The 13,356-nt window shown below is 55.4% G+C and overlaps 1 protein-coding gene across 5 annotated transcripts in view; it reads left to right on the top strand.

Moving 5' to 3' along the window:
* The window catches only part of MDGA1 (MAM domain containing glycosylphosphatidylinositol anchor 1), a 506,987-nt gene that overhangs the window by 278,659 nt on the left and 214,972 nt on the right, over positions 1-13,356 (top strand). For all 5 annotated transcript variants that reach the window (XM_029592906.1, XM_029592908.1, XM_029592909.1 and 2 more), the window contains one exon: positions 97-274. In XM_029592906.1, coding sequence (XP_029448766.1) covers positions 97-274 — 178 coding nt within the window. The remainder of the gene's footprint in view (positions 1-96; positions 275-13,356) is intronic.

The following is a 13,356-nucleotide window of genomic DNA, read 5'->3' as shown; positions in this document are numbered from 1 at the left end:
GTGTCAGGTTTCTTCTTGAGATGAGCAATGTGACACTTGGCTTCATAAATCGTGCGGTAGGGACTGTGCTGACCTGGCTGTGGTTTCTGACTGCAGGTGAATTTGCGGAGCTCTTTCAGTAAGTCCATCCCGGTGCGTGGCTTGCAGAAGGGCCTGCTGCAGAACTACGTCCTCCTGGATCTGAAGGTACCCCAGAGCTACGAGGTGCGCCTTACTCCCATCACCGTTTTCGGACCCGGGGACTCGGTCAGCCGCATCATTCGGTACTCTGAACGTAAGTAAAATGCACTGTGGTCTCAGGGGGGTCAGCCTGCTCCCTTCTGCCTCTTTTCTTTGGAGGTGCATCGTGCTTGTGTAGAGTTTGAGGTACTGTCCCTTCTGGCTGCTCGGGGAGTCCAAGGCTTCCTCCCAGGCTAGGGGGTGGAGGGGAGGGAGAACGGGGAAAAGGGGAGGTTTAAAAGGTACCTTTCATCCCCTAGATGATCTGCAGATGTGGGGTGCCTGCCTGTTTCACAGTGATCTTTCAGTATCCAAGATGCACCACCCTGGCTGCCCGATTCTGCAGGCTATTCCAGACTGCTGCTCTGGCTCCCAGCTTGTACCTCCCCTCCTGCCAGACGTGCAACAGCTGCAGCATGCTGCGGGGTGACAGGGCGAAAGAGAGGTCCTCCTGGTTCAAGGGGAGAATGAAGGGTCCTCCTTTTACCCTGTCTCCAGCACACGCTACGACGGCTGCTGTTGCAGCGGTGCTGGGACTGCTGAAGGGATGATTGAAACATTGAATATCAGGACACAGTGCCATAGACCTCGCTTCACCACCACTAGGGGAACCTCTGGGCTTTTCTCAGGCTTTCTTGAACTCTGTCACTGTTTCTGTCTCCACCAGCTTTACTGTGAGGCCGTGCCATGCATCCACCACCCTTTCCGCTCTGCTGCTTTGTGTGCCTGGGAAGATGCGTGCGTAAACTCCCACAGTGACACAAACACTGCCCGCCGTATCGGAAATAAGGTTTTCTAACCCTGCTCCCGAGTCTACCCCCCCCCACCCCCCTGCCATCACGACCTCTTCTTTACTCGGAACGGAAAAGGTTATTTCTGGATCATTATTTATCCATTGAATGTCCCTCCCGTAGCCCCATTTCTCCCCTCTTCTAGGGTATAGGCATGCAGTCTCTGAGTCTGACTTCATGGGGATTTGGGTGCAGAGCAGGCCGGCATCGTTGTGCTTGCCTGGCTCTGGCCCTGGCCTTGTGCTGGTGCAGCCTTCATAGCTCAGCCTGTGACAGAGTTTTTTTTTCATTCTGATCTAAGAGCCGGCAGCCCAGAGCTCTCTCGGCCTCCCCAGCAGAATTGGAGAACAGGGAGGGGATCCCCCTGTGAGCTCTGCAGCCACCCTCTCCTCAACAGGTTCCCTTTCAGCCAGAAGAGGCGGGCGTCCTTTTACAGGGCTTGCAGGCAGCTGTCCCCATGGGAGATCCTTCCCCCTTCAAAACTTACTGTTTTAGTGAAGAAAGAAGGTTCGGATCGCCTTACATTAATAATCATTTCGTCTCTAGAAGAGCGTAAATTTCCACAGGCAAAAAAGGGTTAACATGGATACCTCCCTGCCAGAGAACGTCTGGGAAGTGATCCTGCTTAATTGGACCCCCCGTCAGTCAGGATTGAGGGCGCGCTGAGGCGCTGAGATTGTCCTCCCCGCAGTGACTGATGCTTTGCACTTAGATCTTGACCTCTTGGGGCAGCTTTGCACACCCTCGTCCACTCCATCCCCTTGCAACAGGGTTTCCCATCCGGCATTAAAAACGGATGCGCTCATGCATCTTCCCGCTGGGAGACTCTGCCCACGAGCAATTTCTGCTCCTTTGTACTCTAAAGGACAACAGCAGCAAAGCCAGTCCCACTGCGAGCTGTGGTTTTGACGGTGTTGGAGGTCGCGGACCAGGTGCGGCGGCGTCCAGAGGGCTGGATGCAGTGCTCTGTCACTGACTCTCTGTGTGACCCTGGGGTGAGTCCCTTTATCTCCCTGTGCCTCAGTTCTAATCCCAGCTCTGTCACTGACTCTCTGTGGGACCCTGGGGTGAGTCCCTTTATCTCTCTGTGCCTCAGTTCTAATCCCAGCTCTGTCACTGACTCTCTGTGTGACCCTGGGGTGAGTCCCTTTATCTCCCTGTGCCTCAGTTCTAATCCCGGCTCAGTCACTGACTCTCTGTGTGACCCTGGGGTGAGTCCCTTTATCTCCCTGTCCCTCAGTTCTAATCCCGGCTCAGTCACTGACTCTCTGTGTGACCCTGGGGTGAGTCCCTATATCTCCCTGTGCCTCAGTTCTAATCCCAGCTCTGTCACTGACTCTCTGTGGGACCCTGGGGTGAGTCCCTTTATCTCTCTGTGCCTCAGTTCTAATCCCAGCTCTGTCACTGACTCTCTGTGTGACCCTGGGGTGAGTCCCTTTATCTCCCTGTGCCTCAGTTCTAATCCCGGCTCAGTCACTGACTCTCTGTGTGACCCTGGGGTGAGTCCCTTTATCTCCCTGTCCCTCAGTTCTAATCCCGGCTCAGTCACTGACTCTCTGTGTGACCCTGGGGTGAGTCCCTATATCTCCCTGTGTCTCAGTTCTAATCCCAGCTCTGTCACTGACTCTCTGTGTGACCCTGGGGTGAGTCCCTTTATCTCCCTGTGCCTCAGTTCTAATCCCAGCTCTGTCACTGACTCTCTGTGTGACCCTGGGGTGAGTCCCTTTATCTCCCTGTGTCTCAGTTCTAATCCCAGCTCTGTCACTGACTCTCTGTGTGACCCTGGGGTGAGTCCCTTTATCTCCCTGTGTCTCAGTTCTAATCTCAGCTCTGTCACTGACTCTCTGTGTGACCCTGGGGTGAGTCCCTTTATCTCCCTGTGCCTCAGTTCTAATCCCAGCTCTGTCACTGACTCTCTGTGTGACCCTGGGGTGAGTCCCTTTATCTCCCTGTGCCTCAGTTCTAACCCCAGCTCTGTCACTGACTCTCTGTGTGACCCAGGGGTGAGTCCCTTTATCTCCCTGTGCCTCAGTTCTAATCCCAGCTCTGTCACTGGCTCTCTGTGGGACCCTGGGGTGAGTCCCTTTATCTCCCTGTGCCTCAGTTCTAATCCCAGCTCTGTCACTGACTCTCTGTGTGACCCTGGGGTGAGTCCCTTTATCTCCCTGTGCCTCAGTTCTAATCCCAGCTCTGTCACTGACTCTCTGTGTGACCCTGGGGTGAGTCCCTTTATCTCCCTGTGCCTCAGTTCTAATCCCAGCTCTGTCACTGACTCTCTGTGTGACCCTGGGGTGAGTCCCTTTATCTCCCTGTGCCTCAGTTCTAATCCCGGCTCAGTCACTGACTCTCTGTGTGACCCTGGGGTGAGTCCCTTTATCTCCCTGTTCCTCAGTTCTAACCCCTGCTCTGTCACTGACTCTCTGTGTGACCCTGGGGTGAGTCCCTTTATCTCCCTGTGCCTCAGTTCTAATCCCGGCTCTGTCACTGACTCTCTGTGTGACCCTGGGGTGAGTCCCTTTATCTCCCTGTGCCTCAGTTCTAATCCCAGCTCTGTCACTGACTCTCTGTGTGACCCTGGGGTGAGTCCCTTTATCTCCCTGTGCCTCAGTTCTAACCCCAGCTCTGTCACTGACTCTCTGTGTGACCCTGGAGTGAGTTCCTTTATCTCCCTGTGCCTCAGTTCTAATCCCAGCTCTGTCACTGACTCTCTGTTTGACCCTGGGGTGAGTCCCTTTATTCCCTGTGTCTCAGTTCTAATCCCAGCTCTGTCACTGACTCTCTGTGTGACCCTGGGGTGAGTCCCTTTATCTCCCTGTGCCTCAGTTCTAATCCCAGGTCTGTCACTGACTCTCTGTGTGACCCTGGGGTGAGTCCCTTTATCTCCCTGTGCCTCAGTTCTAACCCCAGCTCTGTCACTGACTCTCTGTGTGACCCTAGGGTGAGTCCCTTTATCTCCCTATGTCTCGGTTCTAATCACAGCTCTGTCACTGACTCTCTGTGGGACCCTGGGGTGAGTCCCTTTATCTCTCTGTGCCTCAGTTCTAATCCTAGCTCTGTCACTGACTCTCTGTGTGACCCTGGGGTGAGTCCCTTTATCACCTCTGTCTCAGTTCTAATTGCAGCTGTCACTGACTCTCTATGTGACCCTAGGGTGAGTCCCTTTATCTCCCTGTGTCTCAGTTCTAATCCCAGCTCTGTCACTGACTCTCTGTGTGACCCTGGGTGAGTCCCTTTATCTCCCTGTGCCTCAGTTCTAATCCCAGCTCTGTCACTGACTCTCTGTGTGACCTTGGGGTGAGTCCCTTTATCTCCCTGTGCCTCAGTTCTAATCCCAGCTCTGTCACTGACTCTCTGTGTGACCCTGGGTGAGTCCCTTTATCTCCTTGTGCCTCAGTGCTAATCCCAGCTCTGTCACTGACTCTCTGTGTGACCTTCGGGTGAGTCACTTTATTTATTTATTTATTTATGTATGTATGTATTTATTTATTTATTTAAAACGTGTGTGTGCTGTGCAAGCCAGTGTTCTTGGCAGCTTACATAAGAACATTTATATTTACAAATAAAAGAAAACATTGAGAAATAGTGATCCTACGTGCAAATATAACAGAACACTTAGGCTTCCTTTTCTCTTAAAGCTACTTCATCTGTTAACTGCAGATTCCAAAGGCTTCTGGGGAAAAATATGTTTTTAAAAAGTGGTGAAGCTTTCTTCATTCCTTGAATCTTCAGTTAGGGAATTGCACAATAACGGTCCTGACCCTGCTTACACTAATCTAACTAGATAAACGAAGCTTGACCGACGTGCCGCAAATGCGCAGTAGAGAGCAGCTCTACCGCGCATGCGAGCACGTCGGTCACAGTGTGCCTCTTAAAAATGGCGCTGCAGGAGCGGCGGTGGCACAGGCCCGAAGAGCTGGAGCGGCGGCGGCGACCCGAAGACCAGGAGCAGCAGGAGCGGAGGCCCGAAGACCAGGAGCAGCAGGAGCAGCGGCCCGAAGACCAGGAGCACCAGGAGCGGAGGCCCGAAGACCAGGAGCAGCAGGAGCGGCGGCCCGAAGACCAGGAGCGGCAGGAGCGGAGGCCCGAAGACCAGGAGCAGCAGGAGCAGCGACCCGAAGACCAGGAGCACCAGGAGCGGAGGCCCGAAGACCAGGAGCAGCAGGAGCAGCGACCCGAAGACCAGGAGCACCAGGAGCGGAGGCCCGAAGACCAGGAGCAGCAGGAGCAGCGACCCGAAGACCAGGAGCGGCAGGAGCGGAGGCCCGAAGACCAGGAGCACCAGGAGCGGAGGCCCGAAGACCAGGAGCACCAGGAGCGGAGGCCCGAAGACCAGGAGCGGCAGGAGCGGCGGCCCGAAGACCAGGAGCGGCAGGAGCGGCGGCCCGAAGACCAGGAGCGGCAGGAGCAGCGGCCCGAAGACCAGGAGCGGCGCCGGCGGCCCGAAGACCAGGAGCGGCAGGAGCAGCGGCCCGAAGACCAGGAGCGGCGGTGGCACAGGCCCGAAGACCAGGAGCGGCAGGAGCAGCGGCCCGAAGACCAGGAGCGGCGGTGGCACAGGCCCGAAGACCAGGAGCGGCAGGAGCAGCGGCCCGAAGACCAGGAGCGGCGGTGGCACAGGCCCGAAGACCAGGAGCGGCAGGAGCGGCGGCAGCGGCCCGAAGAGCGGCGGCGGCGGCAGCCCGAAGACCAGGAGCGGCGGTGGCACAGGCCCGAAGACCAGGAGCGGCGCCGGCAGCCCGAAGACCAGGAGCGGCAGGAGCAGCGGCCCGAAGACCAGGAGCGGCGGTGGCACAGGCCCGAAGACCAGGAGCGGCGGCCCGAAGACCAGGAGCGGCAGGAGCGGCGGCAGCGGCCCGAAGAGCGGCGGCGGCCCGAAGAGCAGGAGTGGCAGGAGCGGCGGCCCGAAGACCAGGAGCGGCAGCGGCGGCGGCGGCCCAAAGACCAGGAGCAGCGGCGGCCCGAAGACCAGGAGCGGCAGGAGCGGCGGCCCGAAGACCAGGAGCGGCAGGAGCGGCGGCCCGAAGACCAGGAGCGGCGGCGGCCCGAAGAGCAAGAGCGGCAGGAGCAGCGGCCCGAAGACCAGGAGCGGCAGGAGCGGCGGCCCGAAGACCAGGAGCGGCGGCGGCATGCGCGCAAGGGAGGGAGGGATGGAAGGAACACCCCGGAGATCTAATGAGGGGAGGAGAGAGGAGTGACTGGGGGGAGAGAGGAGAGAGGAGTGACAGGGGAGGGGGGAGAGAGGAGTGACTGAGGGGAGGAGAGAGGGGGGGAGAGAGGAGTGACTCAGGGGAGGAGGGAGGGGGGAGAGAGGAGTGACAGGGGAGGGGGGAGAGAGGAGTGACTGAGGGGAGGAGAGAGGGGGGAGAGAGGAGTGACTGAGGGGAGGAGGGAGGGGGAGAGAGGAGTGACTGAGGGGAGGAGGGAGGGGGGAGAGAGGAGTGACAGGGGAGGGGGGAGAGAGGAGTGACTGAGGGGAGGAGAGAGGGGGGAGAGAGGAGTGACTCAGGGGAGGAGGGAGGGGGGAGAGAGGAGTGACAGGGGAGGGGGGAGAGAGGAGTGACTGAGGGGAGGAGAGAGGGGGGAGAGAGGAGTGACAGGGGAGGGGGGAGAGAGGAGTGACTGAGGGGAGGAGAGAGGGGGGAGAGAGGAGTGACTCAGGGGAGGAGGGAGGGGGGAGAGAGGAGTGACAGGGGAGGGGGGAGAGAGGAGTGACTGAGGGGAGGAGAGAGGGGGGAGAGAGGAGGGAGGGGGGAGAGAGGAGAGAGGAGTGATGGGGGAGGGGGAGAGAGGAGTGACTGAGGGGAGGAGGGAGAGGGGAGGGAGGAGTGACTGGGGGAGGGGGGAGATAGGAGTGACTGAGGGGAGGAGGGAGAGGGGAGGGAGGAGTGACTGGGGAGGGGGAGATAGGAGTGACTGAGGGGAGGAGGGAGGGGGAGAGAGGAGTGACTGAGGGGAGGAGTGACGGGGGAGGGGGGAGAGAGGAGTGATGGGGAGGGGGAGAGAGGAGTGACTGAGGGGAGGAGGGAGAGGGGAGGAGGAGTGACTGGGGGAGGGGGAGATAGGAGTGACTGAGGGGAGGAGGGAGGGGGAGAGGAGGAGTGACTGAGGGGAGGAGTGATGGGGGAGGGGGGGAGAGAGGAGTGATGGGGGAGGGGGAGAGAGGAGTGACTGAGGGGAGGAGGGAGATAGGAGTGACTGAGGGGAGGAGGGAGAGGGGAGGGAGGAGTGACTGGGGGAGGGGGAGATAGGAGTGACTGAGGGGAGGAGGGAGGGGGAGAGAGGAGTGACTGAGGGGAGGAGGGAGGGGGAGATAGGAGTGACTGAGGGGAGGAGGGAGGGGGAGGGAGGAGTGACTGGGGGAGGGGGAGATAGGAGTGACTGAGGGGAGGAGGGAGGGGGGGAGAGAGAGGAGTGACTGAGGGGAGAGAGGAGAGAGTGGGGGGAGGTGGGAGGGAGAATGAGGGGGAAGGAAATGAACCAAAAAAATGTTAATGTAGCCCGTTTTAACGGGCTTAACGGCTTGTTCTCCATATTCTGTCAAACGGATCGCTCGGGCAGAAGGCAATGATCAGCAGATCCCAAGTCCCTTGCAGGCCTGTATATGCTTAGGAGTGGGCGGACATGCAGTGGCACGTCATTGAACATAAGGACATTGGACACGTCATACTGGGTCAGCCCAGTCTCCAGGTCACAAGTACCTAAAGGCTAATGGCCTTGTGGATCCTGGTCAGCATCTTATCCTTTAATAGGCAACCAGTGGAGAAGAACGAGAACAGATGAAATGTGGTCATTACGAGTGGCTTCAGTCCAAACTCTTGCAGCCGAATTCTGTCTTATATGCAAAGCCTTAATCGACGATTCAGAGAGCCAAGATAAACTAATTGCAATAATCAAGACTCATTAACACAAGTGCCTGCAACCCTGTGCGAAAATCATTAGAGGGTAGATATGGTTTAAGTCCTTGGAGCAGCCTTAGTTTATAAAAGGAGCTTTTCACAACTGATTTTTCACCCTGTGCTTCAGTTTTCATCTCTCCTCTGTCACTGACTCTCTGTGTGACCCTGGGGTGACTCCCTTTATCTCCCTGGGCCTCAGATTTCATCTCTCCTCTGTCACTGACTCTCTGTGTGACCCTGGGGTGACTCCCTTTATCTCCCTGGGCCTCAGTTTTCATCTCTCCTCTGTCACTGACTCTCTGTGTGACCCTGGGGTGACTCCCTTTATCTCCCTGGGCCTCAGATTTCATCTCTCCTATGTCACTGACTCTCTGTGTGACCCTGGGGTGACTCCCTTTATCTCCCTGGGCCTCAGTTTTCATCTCTCCTCTGTCACTGACTCTCTGTGTGACCCTGGGGTGACTCCCTTTATCTCCCTGGGCCTCAGTTTTCATCTCTCCTCTGTCACTGACTCTCTGTGTGACCCTGGGGTGACTCCCTTTATCTCCCTGTGCCTCAGTTTTCATCTCTCCTCTGTCACTGACTCTCTGTGTGACCCTGGGGTGAGTCCCTTTATCTCCCTGGGCCTCAGTTTTCATCTCTCCTCTGTCACTGACTCTCTGTGTGACCCTGGGGTGAGTCCCTTTATCTCCCTAGGCCTCAGTTCTAATCCCAGCTCTGTCACTGACTCTCTGTGTGACCCTGGGGTGAGTCTCTTTATCTCCCTGTGCCTCAGTTCTAATCTCAGCTCTGTCACTGACTCTCTGTGTGACCCTGGGGTGAGTCCCTTTATCTCCCTGTGCCTCAGTTTTCATCTCTCCTCTGTCACTGACTCTCTCTGTATGACCCTGGGGTGAGTCTCTTTATCTCCCTGGGTCTCAGTTTTCATCTCTCCTCTGTCACTGAATCTCTGTGTGACCCTGGGGTGAGTCTCTTTATCTCCCTGTGCCTCAGTTCTAATCTCAGCTCTGTCACTGACTCTCTGTGTGACCCTGGGGTGAGTCCCTTTATCTCCCTGTGCCTCAGTTTTCATCTCTCCTCTGTCAGTGAATCTCTGTGTGACCCTGGGGTGAGTCTCTTTATCTCCCTGGGCCTCAGTTTTCATCTCTCCTCTGTCACTGACTCTCTGTGTGACCCTGGGGTGAGTCTCTTTATCTCCCTGTGCCTCAGTTTTCATCTCTCCTCTGTCACTGAATCTCTGTGTGACCCTGGGGTGAGTCTCTTTATCTCCCTAGGCCTCAGTTTTAACCTCTCCTCTGTCACTGACTCTCTGTGTGACCCTGGGGTGAGTCCCTTTATCTCCCTGTGCCTCAGTTTTCATCTCTCCTCTGACACTGACTCTCTCTGTATGACCCTGGGGTGAGTCTCTTTATCTCCCTGGGCCTCAGTTTTCATCTCCTCTGTCACTGAATCTCTGTGTGACCCTGGGGTGAGTCCCTTTATCTCCCTGGGCCTCAGTTTTCATCTCTCCTCTGTCACTGAATCTCTGTGTGACCCTGGGGTGAGTCCCTTTATCTCCCTGGGCCTCAGTTTTCATCTCTCCTCTGTCACTGACTCTCTGTGTGACCCTGGGGTGAGTTCCTTTATCTCCCTGTGCCTCAGGTTTCATCTCTCCTCTGTCACTGACTCTCTGTGTGACCCTGGGGTGAGTCTCTTTATCTCCCTAGGCCTCAGTTTTAACCTCTCCTCTGTCACTGACTCTCTGTGTGACCCTGGGGTGACTCCCTTTATCTCCCTGTGCCTCAGTTTTCATCTCTCCTCTGTCACTGACTCTCTGTGTGACCCTGGGGTGAGTTCCTTTATCTCCCTGTGCCTCAGTTTTCATCTCTCCTCTGTCACTGACTCTCTGTGTGACCCTGGGGTGAGTTCCTTTATCTCCCTGTGCCTCAGTTTTCATCTCTCCTCTGTCACTGAATCTCTGTGTGACCCTGGGGTGACTCCCTTTATCTCCCTGTGCCTCAGTTTTCATCTCTCCTCTGTCACTGACTCTCTGTGTGACCCTGGGGTGAGTTCCTTTATCTCCCTGTGCCTCAGTTTTCATCTCTCCTCTGTCAGTGAATCTCTGTGTGACCCTGGGGTGAGTCTCTTTATCTCCCTGGGCCTCAGTTTTCATCTCTCCTCTGTCACTGACTCTCTGTGTGACCCTGGGGTGAGTCTCTTTATCTCCCTAGGCCTCAGTTTTCATCTCTCCTCTGTCACTGAATCTCTGTGTGACCCTGGGGTGAGTCTCTTTATCTCCCTGGGCCTCAGTTTTCATCTCTCCTCTGTCACTGACTCTCTGTGTGACCCTGGGGTGAGTCTCTTTATCTCCCTGTGCCTCAGTTTTCATCTCTCCTCTGTCACTGAATCTCTGTGTGACCCTGGGGTGAGTCTCTTATCTCCCTAGGCCTCAGTTTTAACCTCTCCTCTGTCACTGACTCTCTGTGTGACCCTGGGGTGAGTCTCTTTATCTCCCTAGGCCTCAGTTTTCATCTCTCCTCTGTCACTGAATCTCTGTGTGACCCTGGGGTGAGTCTCTTTATCTCCCTGGGCCTCAGTTTTCATCTCCTCTGTCACTGAATCTCTGTGTGACCCTGGGGTGACTCCCTTTATCTCCCTGGGCCTCAGTTTTCATCTCTCCTCTGTCACTGACTCTCTGTGTGACCCTGGGGTGACTCCCTTTATCTCCCTGGGCCTCAGATTTCATCTCTCCTCTGTCACTGACTCTCTGTGTGACCCTGGGGTGAGTCCCTTTATCTCCCTGGGCCTCAGTTTTCATCTCTCCTCTGTCACTGACTCTCTGTGTGACCCTGGGGTGACTCCCTTTATCTCCCTGTGCCTCAGTTTTCATCTCTCCTCTGTCACTGACTCTCTGTGTGACCCTGGGGTGAGTTCCTTTATCTCCCTGTGCCTCAGTTTTCATCTCTCCTCTGTCACTGAATCTCTGTGTGACCCTGGGGTGACTCCCTTTATCTCCCTGTGCCTCAGTTTTCATCTCTCCTCTGTCACTGACTCTCTGTGTGACCCTGGGGTGAGTTCCTTTATCTCCCTGTGCCTCAGTTTTCATCTCTCCTCTGTCACTGAATCTCTGTGTGACCCTGGGGTGACTCCCTTTATCTCCCTGTGCCTCAGTTTTCATCTCTCCTCTGTCACTGAATCTCTGTGTGACCCTGGGGTGACTCCCTTTATCTCCCTGGGCCTCAGTTTTCATCTCTCCTCTGTCACTGACTCTCTGTGTGACCCTGGGGTGAGTTCCTTTATCTCCCTGTGCCTCAGGTTTCATCTCTCCTCTGTCACTGACTCTCTGTGTGACCCTGGGGTGAGTCTCTTTATCTCCCTAGGCCTCAGATTTCATCTCTCCTCTGTCACTGAATCTCTGTGTGACCCTGGGGTGAGTCCCTTTATCTCCCTGGGCCTCAGTTTTCATCTCTCCTCTGTCACTGAATCTCTGTGTGACCCTGGGGTGAGTCCCTTTATCTCCCTGTGCCTCAGGTTTCATCTCTCCTCTGTCACTGACTCTCTGTGTGACCCTGGGGTGACTCCCTTTATCTCCCTGTGCCTCAGTTTTCATCTCTCCTCTGTCACTGAATCTCTGTGTGACCCTGGGGTGAGTCTCTTTATCTCCCTATGCCTCAGTTTTAACCTCTCCTCTGTCACTGAATCTCTGTGTGACCCTGGGGTGAGTCCCTTTATCTCCCTGTACCTCAGTTTTCATCTCTCCTCTGTCACTGACTCTCTGTGTGACCCTGGGGTGAGTCCCTTTATCTCCCTGTGCCTCAGTTTTCATCTCTCCTCTGTCACTGAATCTCTGTGTGACCCTGGGGTGAGTCTCTTTATCTCCCTAGGCCTCAGTTTTAACCTCTCCTCTGTCACTGAATCTCTGTGTGACCCTGGGGTGAGTCCCTTTATCTCCCTGTGCCTCAGTTTTCATCTCTCCTCTGTCACTGACTCTCTGTGTGACCCTGGGGTGAGTCCCTTTATCTCCCTGTGCCTCAGTTTTCATCTCTCCTCTGTCACTGAATCTCTGTGTGACCCTGGGGTGAGTCTCTTTATCTCCCTAGGCCTCAGTTTTAACCTCTCCTCTGTCACTGACTCTCTGTGTGACCCTGGGGTGAGTCCCTTTATCTCCCTGTGTCTCAGTTCTAATCCCAGCTCTGTCACTGACTCTCTGTGTGACCCTGGGGTGAGTCCCTTTATCTCCCTGTGCCTCAGTTTTCATCTCTCCTCTGTCACTGACTCTCTGTGTGACCCTGGGGTGAGTCCCTTTATCTCCCTGTGCCTCAGTTTTCATCTCTCCTCTGTCACTGACTCTCTGTGTGACCCTGGGGTGAGTCCCTTTATCTCCCTGTGCCTCAGTTTTCATCTCTCCTCTGTCACTGACTTTCTGTGTGACCCTGGGGTGAGTCCCTTTAACTCCCTGTGCCTCAGTTCTAATCCCAGCTCTGTCACTGACTCTCTGTGTGACCCTGGGGTGAGTTCCTTTATCTCCCTGTGCCTCAGTTTTCATCTCTCCTCTGTCACTGAATCTCTGTGTGACCCTGGGGTGAGTCTCTTTATCTCCCTGGGCCTCAGTTTTCATCTCTCCTCTGTCACTGACTCTCTGTGTGACCCTGGGGTTAGTCCCTTTATCTCCCTGTGCCTCAGTTATAATCCCAGCTCTGTCACTGACTCTGTGTGACCCTGGGGTGAGTCCCTTTATCTCCCTGTGCCTCAGTTATAATCCCAGCTCTGTCACTGTCTCTCTGTGTGACCCTGGGGTGAGTCCCTTTATCTCCCTGTGCCTCAGTTCTAATCCCAGCTCTGTCACTGACTCTCTGTGTGACCCTGGGATGAGTTCCTTTATCTCCCTGTGCCTCAGTTTTCATCTCTCCTCTGTCACTGACTCTCTGTGTGACCCTGGGGTGAGCCCCTTTATCTCCCTGTGCCTCAGTTATAATCCCAGCTCTGTCACTGAATCTCTGTGTGACCCTGGGGTGAGTCCCTTTATCTCCCTGTGCCTCAGTTATAATCCCAGCTCTGTCACTGAATCTCTGTGTGACCCTGGGGTGAGTCCCTTTATCTCCCTGTACTCCGTTCTAACCCCAGTATAGAGTATTTGGGAGCAGTCTTTAGTTTCTCTTTTAAATTTAGCATAAGGTACAGAACATTAGAAGCAACTTCCTACTTTGCACCTGCTGAGAGGGAGAACAAGCATGCATACACAGGTGGAAATGAGACGCACGCATGCAGTTTTCTCCCCCAGGAACATCTCCTCCATCTGCTGGGGATGCCTTGTGCATGCTTGGCTGGGCTGAAGAGGGAAGTTTCCAGGCAGTGCAGTCGAGGGGCCTTCCTTCTTTTTAACACCGCCAGATTGCTCTCCATAGAGTTCAGAAAGTTATTTATGCTGGGGCCAGCCTGGTGGGTGAGCGGCAGTGCTACGTGTTGCTCTG

The sequence above is a fragment of the Rhinatrema bivittatum genome, chromosome 3, assembly GCF_901001135.1.
Source record: "Rhinatrema bivittatum chromosome 3, aRhiBiv1.1, whole genome shotgun sequence".
In the NCBI taxonomy this organism is placed as follows: Eukaryota; Metazoa; Chordata; class Amphibia; order Gymnophiona; family Rhinatrematidae; genus Rhinatrema; species Rhinatrema bivittatum.
This window is presented reverse-complemented; position numbering and strand designations above follow the sequence as displayed.